Source organism: Pollachius pollachius (assembly GCF_949987615.1).
Source record: "Pollachius pollachius genome assembly, chromosome: 1".
Lineage (NCBI taxonomy): Eukaryota > Metazoa > Chordata > Actinopteri > Gadiformes > Gadidae > Pollachius > Pollachius pollachius.
This window is the reverse complement of record NC_136934.1, coordinates 16,192,915-16,208,883: the sequence shown is the minus strand read 5'-3', so window position 1 is coordinate 16,208,883 and position 15,969 is coordinate 16,192,915. Positions and strand designations below refer to the sequence as shown.

Genomic DNA, 15,969 nt, shown 5'->3' with positions numbered 1-15,969 from the left:
ACTACAGCAACCACGTTGTTGCTGGTTGATGAAAATGTCAGATTGTATTTGTATATAATTTCTGGAAACCATGACAATGGATCTGACTTTCTTGGGGACTGGATCTGCATATCCGTCCCCCCATCGCGGTGCTTCGGCGCTGGTTCTCAGGACGGAAGGAGAGTGTTGGCTGTTTGACTGTGGTGAAGGAACTCAAACCCAACTCATGAAAAGTCAACTAAGAGCAAGTGAGTAACGTTAGTACTTTAGTTCAAGAAATCTTGCAATTTCTGTTTGATCAATTTGATCATGTCGCTAGTACTCCAAGTCCCGAAAGTTACTCGCTGATTGATCACTGAACCATGTGTACACTAACAATGCAACGTTGTACTTCTCCAGGTCGCATCACCAAAGTTTTCATCTCACATCTGCACGGGGACCACCTATTCGGTTTACCCGGTCTCCTGTGCACCGTGAGCCTACAGACAAACCCTAACCCCACTCAGTCTCTGCCCTGCTTGGATATCTATGGCCCCACGGGCCTCAGGAAGTACCTCAGGGTGACTCTGGGTCTCACGGGCTCACAACTCATCTTCCCTTATGCAGGCAGGTACCAAATATCAATACACACTCGTTGCATCTATAAACTTGCCCGTGCCCGTCTAATACTGAAAATACTGCAGAAGTAGAAGTAAATGTCAGTAAACTTTAATTTTGTTCAATAGTCCCTTGAAGCAGATCTTCACAAAACAAATCATGTAGGCTTATCTACCCTTAAACACGGAATCTTATGCTTTTCCCGAAAAATCATATTAAGCCTATTATTAACAATATCAAACTACTACTATCTCTAATGTATTTTATATTTAACGTTATGTTGATCTGATTAAGGTGTATGCTTACTGTGATACTTTCTTTCAATGTAGTTCATGAGCTTGAAACTCTGCCTGACCAGAGTCCACCAGAAGGTCAGCTGAGCTTTGAGGTTTGTGTCACATTTTGAAATATAAATGTTACAATGTGCAACCTGTAAACAACACAAACCAAGACTTAAAGTGAATTGAGATGCACGTCATCCCATAATAAACTAGCATGCCACCTGCTTCTGAGTTTTTCCTCGATGTTTCTCGTCTTTGAAGATGACTTCAGAGTCTGGTGCGCTGCATCCTCAAGAGCAGCTGGGGAGGCGCGTCTCCCTGGACGCGTCCACTGACTGCTACATGCTTTTTCAAGACAAGAGGTTTGTGGTGAAGGCCTTCAGGTTGTTCCACCGCGTACCCTCCTTTGGCTTCTGCGTTCAGGAGCATGACCGACCTGGCAGACTCAACACAGAGCTTTTGAAAGAGTTAGGTAAAGCAGCTTTTTTTAATAACGTTTAATGCATTTTCTATCAATTGTTATTCTAATGTGAGGGACAAGTTGATGTTTGCTTGGCTAAGTGCATTGCTTATTAATCTCAATAACAACAGTGCATCAATATTTGAAGAGAATTTCACATACACATACCATCCAAACCCAGCAGGGCCTGGATTTGGATCTGTTAATGGTGACACAAAAAATTATGATTTTTCAGAACCTAGCGGTACAGTGGACCAAAATTATCACATAACTAGCAGTGACACGGTCTGTGCAGCGCTGCTTGTAACGTGAATAATCCTTTACGCTCTAGGCCTCAACCCCGGACCCCAGTACGGCCGTCTGAAGGCTGGGGAACCTGTGACCCTGGAGAACGGCCGTGTGCTACTGTCTGGGGAAGTCATGGAAGAAGCTATTCCAGGGAGGAAAATCTGTATCTTAGGGGACTGCAGTGCCATTGTTGGAGATGGACCGCTGAAGGCATGCCACGGAGCAGACATTTTAGTGCACGAAGCCACGCTTGCAGATGAGCAGCAGGAAAAAGCTGTGGAACACGGCCACAGCACCCCAAAGATGGCTGCCGCAGTAGCCTTGGCTTGCGTTGCGCAAAAGCTGGTTTTGTATCATTTCAGTCAAAGGTACAAGCCTTGTGCCCTGCAGAAGGAAGGGGATGACGATGACATTCTCCTGCTCAAAAGACAGGCTGAAGATGCCCTCCAAGGTAGCGGAGTAGATGTTACTCTGGCTGAGGACTTCCTTACTCTGGCAATACCCCTAAAAAGGTAGTTTTTTTAATATTATGCATATATGATTCAAAATTGTTAAAAGGCCGCCCTTTTCAGAAGTTAATTTATGTAGACAAACCAATTACAATATACTTGTAATCTCCCTATAAAAAGGTTATCCCTAAGGTACCCCATTAACAGATTGCCTGACATTGAAAATTGAAACCCACAGCATCATAGCATGATTCTGTGGCGGTTATGAACAATCATTGTAATATTTGTCATGTCAGTTTCTGTGCAGATATAGCTCTTCATTGCAGCGGTTTAATGAGTAAAGCAAGAACAGAACCTTTTCCAGAGCTTTATTTCTGGATCTGTACACAAGTTATTAAAGTACAACAGAAAATACAAAATAATGTTTAACAAAAGAAAAAAAACATGTCTATGTACAATTTTTTATAAACAATAGATAGATTTTTGAACATTTTCTGATAGTGAATGTTTTGATTGTCTATATTTCTGGATATACATTATAAGTTTTGTAGTTTTTATTCACAAAAAAGGTATTTTTCTTTATCACCAAAGGACTTAAATGTATTCTTAAAACCACAACTGCTATACCTTTTTCCTTGTTTAACTCCAAACAAAAAAAAATGTTAGTGCTTGCGTACACACACAATTCCGATACCAGTTATCAATAAAAGGTCACATTTTTCGAGATGGGTGGTAAAAAAAAAAAATAGCCTACTTTTAAGTCAATGGCCTTTACATTCGGACAGTTTGTCTGAGTATTTGTACAAAAAGGACAGGCAAAATAAATTATCACTGCACTGCTAACGCTAGAAGAGCCGAGAGGATCTACTGCATTTTACTGCACATTGCATTTTTCAAAGAGAAACTAGCTCTTCAGACAGCGGCTACAGCCATCCCTATACCATCGAGGCTAAACTGAGACACTTTACTGTTTTTTCTTTTCGTTGTAAAAAGGGAAGATGAGTCTTTTACACATGATTTAAAAGTTTAACGCAAAGAAAATGCAACATTGAGTAATAATACCAATGATAATCAATGAAGCAGTTACTTCAGAATTAGGAAGAGAAGACAGCGGTCATGCGTGGTTAAGCGGTCTCTTGGTATCTGGGTGTAAATTCTTTCTAAAATGGAAGATCTAAAATAAATCCAAAAAACAAAACTGTTAAATTGGGGAGAGACAAAATAGATCTGTACATATCTACAAATTATTGCCTTTTGACAAAATAATGAAATTACAAGCTTTGTTTTTCAGCACTGATTCACAAGTGTTAAGAGGTCAGGTAATAGACTTTAAAGGCTATTTGCTAATCAATTTACAAGAAACACAGAAGTGAATGTCTCCTATGATGCTGGACATTAAGTTTTACTAATTCTGATTCCACAAACTAATGATGGTTCATATAGGCAAGAATCCTGTCTGTACACACAAAACTGTGGATTAAACTGCAGATTTATGGACATGAAACATTCAGCACAATGTACCCCTGAAACAAACTACTTATATCACAATGCATAGATAAATTAACACTACTACTGCATCCATTCAACTGACAAAACGACTTCACCTTACAACTGCTTGATTCAGTCTATGAGAAAATAGCTTCATTTCTGCTACAAGATGCCGACTGGACACAAAACTAAAAAAACAAACAATGCAAAAGCATACTCTCTAACAGTGCAGAGATTCAAAAACCCAAGAGTGGCTTATAATGAAGAAATAATACTGATAGCAGGTAAATGCAAACTGCCAAAGTGGTTTATAACTGGCGCTACTTACAAAAGAAAATAGATTATTATTAGAACTGTCAATGATAAAAAAATAAAATTAATTGACTTTGGATTACCATTGCGCCTACTTTTTTCCATCAAATTAAAGCTAGAAATATTAACTGGGACGACCATAATGCTTTCTGGTAACTTCTATTTTCATATTGCCGCTGTTATGCTTTAGAAGTGTTATGATTGCTACCTTACTTTGAAAAATAAAAAAAGATTCCTGTAATGTTACTGTAAACAAGTGCTGTACAGCCACCCAGGTTAGTGAATATATGGAATTAATACATTTCTTAAATAAATCAAAGATCAATCGAAGGAGAGCATAAAAGGTAAAACGGGATTCCCAGGACACGATTCCTTTTGGCAACTTTGGATTGTTAAACTGAAATGACAAACTGTGAAACAAGCTTCCACAGGAGAGTAAAAAGAGTAAAAAGTAACAGACCGCTCAGACAGGAGACCATAGCAACTTAAGTGCTTCTTCCTGTGACCGTCTAGGTCTCCGTGCTAAGTTAAGGATGCCTTTCACTTAAAGCCAGGCTAACCGTGAAAGGTAAAAACAAACCAAACAACACAAATGAATCCAACCGGGCTTCAATCAAAGACACTGTAAACCAAAACACTGAATTAACTAATGTACCGCCTCAAAAAAATAAAAACACAAAAAACGATTAAGCGTATGCAACTGAAAACGATTAATATAGGCTGAAACATAGGCTGTTTTTGGCAGCTGAATACAATGGCAGGATTACGTGTGGATGTGTGAGGGGAAGGAGGAAGATACACAACGCTCCTCAAACTGCAGCCTCTGGGGCCCAATGTACATGGACGTTCACACACAAACACACACACGCACGCACGCACACACACACACACACACACACACACACACCTCAGGTCCACCAAAACACAAATAAAATAAATGGCTATATAAACTCTTGAGAGAAAATCAAGATTTTAGTACTATATGATAGACATCACTGATGTCATATTACACAAAAAGAACAAACAAAGTATATTCATTTACATATATATAGATATATGTCTATATATTTATAGAATAGAATTTAAACAAATCCGAGTCTCCAGTGGGTCGAGTCTTATGTACAAGTGAGAGGTTGGTTTTTCAAAGGGATGGAAGGGGGGGGGGGGCGCGGCCGAGGACGATCACTCTGACTGCAGTGCGGAGCTGTGCTGTGTGTGGTGCCGCGCGTGCGCCCCCAGGAAGCCGTTGGGCTCGCCGCTGCCGGCCAAGCTCCCGAAGTCTGTGACGGAGACCGCCATTTTAGCGCCCGTGATGCGGCGGTGGTGCGTCGTGGTGCGCCGCGCCTCAAAGTCCACGCCGAGGTTACCCACCGAGACGTCGCCGATGTAGGAGTCGGGCAACGCCATCTTGAGTCTCTTGGAGGGCCGCTCACAGTCCTTGACCCCGCACACCCCGCCCAGGTGGTCCGAGTGGTAGAAGCCGGCGTCCAGCATGTCCAGGCGGCCGGGGTCGCCGCCGGTGGCCGAGAAGCCCATGGGCTCGTCGTGGCTCAGGGACCCCCGGTGGAGGCCCTCTAGGGGGGGCAGGCCGTAGCCGTCCATGCAGCCCCCGCCCTCTGCGGGACTGCACACCGTGGCCACGCTGTTGCTCAAGGCTGCAGAGCACACGACTCAGAGTCAACACAGGGGCGCCGGGCTGGCTGGTATGCTAGCTAAATAATATCTATCTACAGCGAGTTCGATTGTATTAATATGAGGTTGACTCTAATATTATACATGTTCAAAAAAAAAAGAGTGGGACTGTATAATCCGTCCTTTCAACGAACAGGGGAAGAATAGTAAAACCAACAAAAATATCTGAAGTAGTTCATTCGAATTGAAAAATGTACCTAGTATTAGATTGTGAACAAAAACGAAATATATCTTGGTCGATCCACCCATCTTCACAAACCAAATTAACTCCCACTTTAGCTCTTACTAAACCTGCTTGGGGCCCCAGTGTTGTCGCCCCCCCTAGGGAGGGAGGAGGGGTCCACTCACCGGTGAGGTCACTGGCGGTGATGGAGTTGAGCAGGCTGAGCTGCTGGTCAGTCGCCTGCTCCATCCTTCCCCCGCCTCCACCTCCCCCAGACGCCACAGAGGAGGAGCTCTCCACGGCCAGGCCCTCCGCCTCGTCCACCAGCCTGTCCATCAGGTCCCTGGAAGACAGACACAGGTCAGGACCGGCCCACTGGGAGTCAAGCCTTCAAGAATAAAAGGGTCCGTTTAGATAGTACGATGGAGATGCGTTCTCCAACAGGAGAAGTGTGCAATACGACTCCGACACCGCTAAGAATTCACAAACCTTCTGCTTTCGCCCCACATGGGGGAACAATGTGTTTTCTGGTGGCGCAAGGAAAGTGGGTGCTGGGATGATATTCGAGGCGTTGAGATCTTTGGGGTGGCGCTATAACGCCAAATAACAGCATAAGATTTTTGTATCCTCCTTCGAAATCCATCCAACATAAATTTGTGGGAGGCCAAATAAGCTCTACAGACCCTCCCATATAATCTGATGTGGGCAATAATCTAAATATATACATTTAATTAATTCTGTTATGTTCGGTTCTGAATATTCAAGTTCAATCTTAACATTCAATGACCGGCTGCTAAACCAACATTTATACTTTTTTAAAAATCTTATCTAGATAGTCACACCACTCTAGCTTGAAAAACAGTCTAACTTTGAAAACGTGAACTTTGAGAGGCTTTCCTCACTCTTTGTTACTTACGTTACACCAGGATAGCTGTTGTACTTTTTCTTCCCGAATCGATTCTGCTGCACAAAAAAGTCAAACCGCTCCGACTTCTTCCACATGTAGTAGAACGCCACACACTGTGCTACCGTCCGCGTCGGCACCTTGGGAAACCAGGGCAAAAGAACATTTTTGAAAACATGTTGATCCCCCACAGTGTGGATGAATTCACTAAGGGATGCCAGGGGCAGGGAACGGAGCAAAAGGTCACCTTGTGTTTCTGTATGAGGTGAAAGTTTTTGTCGTACATCTGTAGAGCGTGTTCAAAACTTCGGCACTCTTCTTCTGTCCAGGGAGGGGATTCATCTATAATGAAATACAGAGATGTGATATAAGCTTATCAGATATGTTGAGCGTATTGGTGTGATTTACAAATGACTTAACCAAGGACACTATCACTAACTATGATAAGACTATATGAACAAACTTGATTTTATTTCTGTATTCCATGAGCCATTTATTAATGTATCCATGTAATGTAAAGCTTTATAACAAACATAATACATCTTTACAAGTGAATTGACATAACATTTGATTTGTAACAGGATCTTAAGTTCAAGGCAATAATAATGTTTCTAACGCTTACCCATTGTGGACTTAAAGTGACTGCAATATCGTTCTAGTGCTTCGTGGGGGTTAAAGTTGCAGTTTAAAAGTTCAAATAACGCCTGTAGGGAAAAGAGAATTCACAATTAAACATTACACACAGCATTATACAGGCCATTTGAGTATTGGTCGTGTCAAAGGCAATACACTTTTTTTGGTTTAAAAGATGAGTGAAAACTATGAGGCTGACCTTCTCGTCGTCCTGGACCGACAGCCCTGGTTTGTCACATCCCGTCTTTTCGTCAGCAATCCGTGACAAGACGTCCACCAGAAACGCCCTAACCTTGTTTTCTGCCAACATGTTTGGACTCCAGAGCAGCTCGTCGTCGTCTTCATAAACTGTTGAGACAACTTGGCAATGAGATTCAGCCTTGTTCACCCTGTGTGTTCTTTAAAGCCAGCACCAAACAAAACTCTTCCTCTCCCCTCTGGACCAACAAATAATAATGATAACCGGCCATTTAAAAAGATGAAGCATCAACATACTCCCCTCCTTGTCCCTTTACATTTAGTTCCTCCTCAACAGCCTGTTTTCAACTCGGAAGATGCAAATCTTTTGTTTTAGACTTTAACTGGTTAGGGGGACATTTGACAGGAATGGGCTCAAGTTGTAGTACAGTGGTTTAATAGTGCAATGTGACGGATTACCTTTCTCTCCATCTTCATAGTGACAGATACAGGCTGGGACATCAGCTTGATACTGACTCCCCACCATGATTTCCTATAATCAAAAGCATAATTATATCATTACAAATATGAATGTATAATTATGATTAGTATCTTTACATCCGACAAGTCAAAGGATATCTATGCAAGAGTAACATTTCTTCTTTTTTACAAATGCAGAAATCATGTTTACCTTTCTCGAGTCCTCTGGACTAGGGCCATCTTCATCACACTCAGATTCCTTATCGCCGTCCATCGCATTCGCTGAGAAGGACAGTAAACAACCTGTCAACAGCTACTCTTTCATGAAGAGCACATAGAGCAACTCCTGGACTGAAAGCAATATCATGCCGAATAAAACAACTCAGCGCCACCTTGCTTGGTGCTTATATTTAGACTCTTATTTTGAAATGTTCACTTTGAGGACCAAAACGCTAGTTAACTTACATCGGAGGGTTCTGGGGAAGAAGTCTGTGGCCTCGTGGGACGTGACTGAAGGAGTGAGATCATCGGCTGAAGACTGGGTCTCCTCCTCATAATCACCCGACAGCAGGTCTTTAGCGATCTCCTCCTGAACACACAAACACACATAAGTCATCTATTATTAGAGTATTTCACCTATTGCTGCAGTTTTAATGAACAAGACTGGACATGATTGTGAAACTGCTTTACAGTATTAGCCAGTTACCTTATCGAGCGTCATATCTGGCAGCTCGTCTGTCAGGTCACCGGAGGAGCTGTCTATACTGGAGCCTGCTGACCCCTCATAGCGGTAGATGGCCAGCAGCTCCTCCAAAGGCATGTTACCCTCCTGTTTAAACAAGGGAATGTAAGCAGAGCACGTATTTAACAAGGCTTCCATTTACTGTTATAATCGCTATTGAAGAGATGCACTGAAACACCAACTTTATTTTCTCGTAAACATAATGTTTAGCTTTTTGATCGACGTCATCTTGAACAAGATATGCTGCGTGTTGCCATTATCCATACATGTAGACACGGCAGCGTTTATCATTTACCCTGTGAGTCAAACAAATCCATGTGGATCCACCACAAAAGGCATACATCCAATTCTTAGTCACGTCATTATTTTTGCATTCATACCTTTTCCAAATCTGCAATTTCAGAATTGAAGTTCCGCTCTCCTTCCAGCGACTCTTCTTCCTCTAAGGTCCTCTCATCATCGTACTCATGAACTAACATCTCTGCCGTAGGGTCAAAGTCATGGTCTTCTGATGATAAAGAGCCAACTGAGGGGACAAATCATAGCCATCTTATTTCTCTTCACAAATAGTCATCTCTACTTTACAGGTCACAATTGTCTGATATTATAATATATTATATTATAATTACTAGTGCCAACATAAATCCAGGGTTTGCAAAGTGTTAATTTAGGACTAAATTGAATACATGTTGGAGCGTAGCATGATCACTTGTGTAGGCAGAGTTTCATGCAAACCCCATAAACCTACAAGGGTGAAAGACTATTTTTTAGCAGTACAGTCCGAACCCGTGCCGTTTGGCTCCATTTTCAAAACGTTTCTTACCTGGACTCGAACTCCCAAAGGAAGCCTACAGAAAAGGAGCCATAGCACAGTTAGGACTTGAGTTTATAACATTGGACATAGTGCTTTCAGAGCATTCGGCATAGCATATAGGTATAGTTAGTGGTTCGTATTACGTTTAGGGACCATAGCTCGACACTGAAAAAATGATTTTACCGCTAACGTTACCTGGAATAGGTAGCCATCGTTAGCCATACCGCTAGATACACACCGGGCTTAACATTGCAATAAAAGCTGCGACACGGTTAAAAGTGATTGTTGCGACAGCATGTAGATGTTCGACTAAATATACAAATTATTAAGATTCGGTTTCCAACCATAAGCTAGCGATCAGGCTAATATGTCCATAGTAGCGCTATGCCTCGAAAAATGTAAACACTAAATGTATTTTACGCGCTTCTTTGATCGGTTGTGTTATTCAAGGTTTAGAATTATATTTTGATACGTTTAAACCAGACAGAAAAATACACAATTCCATTCATTAGAAACACGACAATACTGTCTTTACCAGCGGGCTAACATTAAATTGACGTATCAATTTCCACGGTCGCTGTACCAGCTGAGAGCGGAGGCGCAGCGGCCTGGTAGTAGTGGATCAATCTATATATTCAATCGTATTTTAGACCCACAAACACCACCATTTTTATACAAAATATTCTATATAGCAAGAAAAATACATTAATCATCCAGTCGATGCAATACAAGTCCAAAATCTAACATGTAAATTTAAAAAATATCGATTTAAAATACACTGCTTCTCCCCTGTTTTCCCTCTTACCTCCGCCATATTGGTACCTTTAGCTAATGGGCTCGTTCCAGCCCAGTACCCGGATAACGGCTCTCAGCCAATCACAGCTCCAGGTACCACTCTCAGCCAATCACAGCTCCAGGTAACATTATGAGCTGTGAGGCCTTTCAAATTGTAAATGCATAGATCTAACCTATAATAATTTTGTATTTTCTTATGTTCTAACATATTTTTGACCGATTGTCATGAAACAAGTAGTCTGTAGGCTATAGCAAATGTATTTCATTTATGTAAACTAGCACGTCTTGTTTCAGCACAAGTTGCTTTGTTAATTGCAAATTCATTCATACATAACATAAACATGATCATCATGTCTTCTTAATATGCTTTACAGCTTTTCGTCATGCTTGCTTTAGAATAATGTATCGTCTCGTAATCTATTTAATCAAACAAATTGGATTTGTTCAGCAATTTCAGAACCACTGTGCAAGGACTTAAAAGGTACCTACCTTTAAAATGTCAGAATATGCCTCATTTTTAAAACACCCCAAGAGAATGACCAATAGGGGGCAAACAACGCCCCTGTATTACACCTTCCAATTTACTTGGAAATTGTTATACAAGTACAATACTAAGTTGTACGAATAACAATGTAATCAATATATCACCCACACTACCCCTCGTCCTGCCTACTTCTGCAACACTCACTATTATTAATAATAAAAGGCATTGGTTACAGTAGGCCTATTGTATTTCAGTAATACCTAAAATATTTTAGATGCCAATAAATACGGTTTGTATGTTTATGTATAAACTAATAAGGGTAAGAAATTAAACTGGAAATATCCCTTTCCCTCTTTTTAATTGAGTTATTTGGACAAGTAAGGATCAGCCGGAAGAGTTTTGCCGAATAGAAAAGGGCTCAGGTTGACAACCCATGACCCGATATGGACATGGGCAATAAACAGAGGAAGAATTTATTGTTGGATTACAAATTAAATGCCTCTCTTCACAAGCGTACGCCCACTCTGTGCTTCTCTGGGCACTGCCAACCGGAAGTTCAATTAGATGAGTAAGAAACAGCGAACAGAGACAAACAACAATGTGAATGGGCGAGGTTCATTAAGTACTATTCACCTTCAAACGCTAGGGTGTCCAATCCTCATTTGGCACAGTTGTTCCCACGTAAAGACATGAACTTTTATGTTTGTTGAAGGGGCCGAGGTTGGTCAGTTTGGTTATTTTGGCACCATGATTGCAGTAAGGATACTTTTAGATGTTTAAATTGATATTATGTGATGTTTGTAGTGTCATGACAGTGTAGCATGAGCAATAGATGTTTTTCAGTAAATGTGTTTCTTTCGGGAAAGGAGAAAAAATATGTTTTATCATTTTCACTCGTTAAACAACTTTGAAGCAACACCGGAAATGTCGGTTTATACATATTACCGGATAATGTGTGGGCAACTTCATCGCTGTGTTTGTAATTCTCTGTTTACAGTTTGGGTTGTTACCTCAACACTTGAGAAACAGGATTTGGGACAATAATGCATTTGAGGGGGTTGTGCTTATCTGTACGTTTCCTCCTCAACTCATCCAATGGCTGGCTGACCAAACAAAACCGTAAAAAAATGCAAGGATATAATTCAAATGTAAAAATAAACTTTAGATCTTTCATATAGAAAGCTATTCACTTTAATAATTTGTCTCTGTGATTTGACAACATAATTGAGCATATGTATTTGTGTAGTCAAGCCAATACAAATGAAAATGCTGGAGGCCACCAGGTGGCGATGTGTGATTGCAATCCCTGACTCCACAGCAGATGAGCGATGTTTTTCTGCATTTGTATTCTGCAATGGTTACATTCACCTCCCACAAAACTAAGACTTGTGCTCATAATGAAAGTCAAATTATTCTGTGTGTGTGTGTGTGTGTGTGTGTGTGTGTGTGTGTGTGTGTGTGTGTGTGTGTGTGTGTGTGTGTGTGTGTGTGTCCACGTGTGCGTGTGTGCATGTGTGTGTCTATATGTTTGGGCACTATAGAGCATGTCTTTATCTCGTATTGGACTTGACTAAATACATTAATTAAATAGGCGGTTTACACAATTTCTCACCAACAGTAAATCAATGTGCAATACAATATTAGCTTTTGGAAAATCCTTGAAATCATAAAGAGATGTCTTGATGCACGTAGACCCACAGTGTTCTTCTCAAGCCGTATGGTGCATAGCATTAGGGACAGCATGAGGGTGCTATGAGTCTTTTGTATTTTGTTATGATCTAATTTGTGAGTCAAATTGCTGAATCACAATTGAATCCTTCAAGATGCCAATGATAGAGCGATCGAAAAGCCTTCTATGCACAATTTTGTTTTCTTTACGGATTGGGTATAATACTTGTTAAGAGCTTCCTGATTATTCATGAAAACAACACAAAACAAGTACATCGCTATACAATGGTATCATGAGCCATGGTCGTGGAGTAGCAAGTATCTATATAGCTTTGGTGTGACATATGCATATTGGAATATTTGAGACACTAAATGTTATCAACTTGTAAAAGTAATCCACAGGCACAGAACAGACATTCTCCATTTGGTGCCTCTTGTGTATTTCCAGCTATTCTTGGCTATACATGTCTATACCTAGTGACCATTTAAATCCCAGAATATAGTATTCAAGATCATAATTTCAAATTTAACATAATTTTTTTCTAATGTTTTCTGTTTAACTAGGTTTACCGAGTTCCTAAAGCAGTCCAAGAAGTGAGCAAAACACATGGGCCAGCCTGTTCAAGTGAAAGTGAAATCTAAATCCTGATTCTCTTCAATTCTGCATCTAAACGGTTCACCAGAGCACTATTGATGCAGGCATTATGTGTTAACAGAGGCTACTCTTTTGCCCGAGAGGGCCAGCTGTGGCTTGATATTCACTGGGCATGCTATTGCCGAGAGTCAGCGGATTAGCCATGTTCCCACTCACTTAGGGCACACACTGAGGCTCCATTAGAGCTCAGTGGGGTTCACCTTTAGCTTGGCGGAGCATAGAGTTCGTGTGTGTGTGTGTGTGTGTGTGTGTGTGTGTGTGTGTGTGTGTGTGTGTGTGTGTGTGTGTGTGTGTGTGTGTGTGTGTGTGTGTGTGTGTGTGGTTTGTAAGACATAGTCACTCTTACACACACACGTCAAGCAGACAGACAGACAGACAGACAACACATTATGTGCTTCTTTGTCCTTAGTTAAACTTTTAGAGTGGATATATTACAGCATGGCTCTACTTCAAGGAGCACTAACAGTGAGTGGGCACAGCAGTGTCGTTATTGATTGGTGTTTTTTCAGACCCAGTTTGCGCGTAGGTGTGTATGTATATTTTCGTCAACTTGCGTCATACTGTAGACGCACACCTCTAATGAAATCTTGTGAGCAGAGAGCGCAGTCGGGATTTCCGTTCAGTCTAAAGAGCGTAACGTGGGCGAGGGTTTCGTCTTCAACACGTTGGATGAATACAATCTCTACACAAAAATAAAGATTCTTCATAAAACTGTTAATATTTTTATCTTTGCTAGTGACACTACAGACCAACACTATGAAGCTGTTTTTCTGTAGTTGTTATAGTGAGCAGCAGACCAGTTTAATAAATGTGTGGGCAGTTGTTATGAATAAGAGGCTCATGAGAAGACATGTCGGTACAACTAATCTCCATAATGAGATGGCATCCTATCGGCAGCAGCAGCAGCAGCAGCAGAGGATTTGGAAGATGAGGGACAACGTTTACTGAAAAATAAAGCATTCTCCAAAGAATCCCCTTTTCACAGAGACTCCAAACATGTTGGCCTATCTTAACCCACAATGCAGCTTTACAAAACTGAACTTAGAGCTTTGATCAACATGGCATTACTGAACCTCCTGTGGATCATTTGGCCAGGTGGCATTAAACCGAGGGAGGATTAAGGAGACATTAAGGAGAAACATTTTCTAGGCAGGCATGGGACACATCAAAGCCTTACATTGTCTCAAACCAGAAGTGGCTGGAGATATGTTCTGGTTATATTCAACAAACCTGTAACTACAGGAAAAAAATCAAAACGCATTAAAAGGAGATATAACTGCAATTTGTTATGGTGAATCAATGTGAAAAGAACCGAACATAGTAAGGATATTAGCCTATAGTTATCAAGATTAAAATGGTTGAACCTTGAGCTTTATGATACAGTATACCGTTCTATAACTCCATTACAGAGTCATACATTCATAATCTTTCTAAAACATACTCAACTGCCGTTTCAGAACAGCAGTCCCGTTTCAGGAGCAGTGTCTTCCATATTCCTAATTTCCCTCTCTTATTAGTATTCTCTTTGCACGCTTCGGCCTCAAGTTTAATGAGAAAACGATATGGTAACGCTTAGGTAAGGAAATAATTTAATTATCTAGAACACAGATCAGGAACAAAGAACATTATCTGCAGAGCTCAAGCATTTTCCAATGCAATTTTCCATGGAGTGGTGCAGGTCATTACGGTGGAGGTTGTACAGTTAGTCAGGGACAATTACCCAGAGATAGAAAATATGAAAGTCCTTGCTCACCACTTTATACATCCCTGTGATTTCCCTCCCAATTCCCACAATCTTTATCTTGCAATACTGTGCACATTTCTGATGACAGCCAGCACAACTTCAATCACAATCGCACATTCTAGAGCATCCAACCGGTCTCCAAATGGGTTCTGCTCTGAATGGATCATGGGAGTGATGTGAATTTGATCTCTTTAGTGTCAAGGAAAATAATTAGGTTTCTACTTAAATTGCTCTTTACAACATCACCATGACAAGGTTTCCAATAAAATGCCCTCTCAAAGAAAACAATTCCTTCTGGTTTTATTTAACCTGAACATAGAAGAAACCGCAGGCTTACTTTGACTTCAATCGTAAGATTTTGTTATTACCTGAGCAGGATTATGTAAATACTTGTCTGCATCGGGGTCTACATCGAAAGTCGCAGGGGCCTTGTGACTCGTGTGCCCTTTGATTCCTCTATCTAACAAACAAGGAGGGAGCCTCCTGGAAACACTGGGCTCAGGAACACAACAGTATATTGGCACCACAGCTCCCACTGAAAGCTGGTTATATGTAATAGGCACCACAGCTCCCATTGAAAGCTGGTTGCATGTAGTAGGCACCACAGCTCCCACTGAAAGCTAGTTATATGCATGTCTGTGTGTTTTTGGTTGTATGTGCAGGTCACAATATTCTTTTTGATATCAGAAGATTCAATGAACCTTCTTATAGATAGAAAACCATGTATATTTTGCTAGATAGAAAACCATGTATATTTTTCTTGGCTTTGAGGACAATATGATAATAATACAATTTACCAACCACAAGGGAAAAGAGGTGAAGAGAATGACAGGGAGTTATGTTCTGTCCTCCTCCGCTTTTGTTGTAGTAGTAGAAGTAAAGTCTATGGGAGTGTGTGGGATGATGGCTGGTTTAAGCAGCCTCACATGCTTAAACTAGGTCTGATCAGATTCTGGGGCTTGGTGAGGCTGCACACTGAGTAATCAGTGTGCACAGGTTAAACCAGCCATCCCCACACACACTTAGAGAAGAACTCCTGCATGGCAACATGGAGCACTGGATATGGATCATTATCTACATCTTAACAATAAACCGGCTTCAACATCACCACACTGCGTCCAGTTTTTGGAGGAGCCCAACATAAGTAGTCTGTAGAATTGTCGT

The 15,969-nt window shown here is 41.1% G+C and overlaps 2 protein-coding genes across 2 annotated transcripts; one reads left to right on the top strand and one right to left on the bottom strand.

Moving 5' to 3' along the window:
• Positions 1 to 12: 12 nt before the first annotated feature.
• elac1 (elaC ribonuclease Z 1) lies at positions 13 to 2,155 on the top strand. Its single transcript, XM_079748475.1, has 5 exons — positions 13 to 227; positions 379 to 585; positions 906 to 964; positions 1,119 to 1,329; positions 1,649 to 2,155. The coding sequence occupies exons 1-5, from the start codon at positions 71 to 73 to the stop codon at positions 2,119 to 2,121; spliced, it is 1,107 nt and encodes a 368-aa protein (XP_079604601.1). The 5' UTR covers positions 13 to 70; the 3' UTR covers positions 2,122 to 2,155.
• An 87-nt stretch (positions 2,156 to 2,242) lies between these two features.
• Positions 2,243 to 10,270, bottom strand: mier3b (mesoderm induction early response 1, family member 3 b). Its single transcript, XM_079748348.1, has 13 exons — positions 10,265 to 10,270; positions 9,469 to 9,493; positions 9,026 to 9,171; positions 8,610 to 8,732; positions 8,369 to 8,492; positions 8,115 to 8,185; positions 7,904 to 7,976; positions 7,446 to 7,594; positions 7,236 to 7,317; positions 6,861 to 6,955; positions 6,626 to 6,753; positions 5,895 to 6,052; positions 2,243 to 5,509 (listed from the first exon to the last, which is right to left on the bottom strand). The coding sequence occupies exons 3-13, from the start codon at positions 9,122 to 9,124 to the stop codon at positions 5,037 to 5,039; spliced, it is 1,575 nt and encodes a 524-aa protein (XP_079604474.1). The 5' UTR covers positions 9,125 to 9,171; positions 9,469 to 9,493; positions 10,265 to 10,270; the 3' UTR covers positions 2,243 to 5,036.
• Positions 10,271 to 15,969: the final 5,699 nt, after the last annotated feature.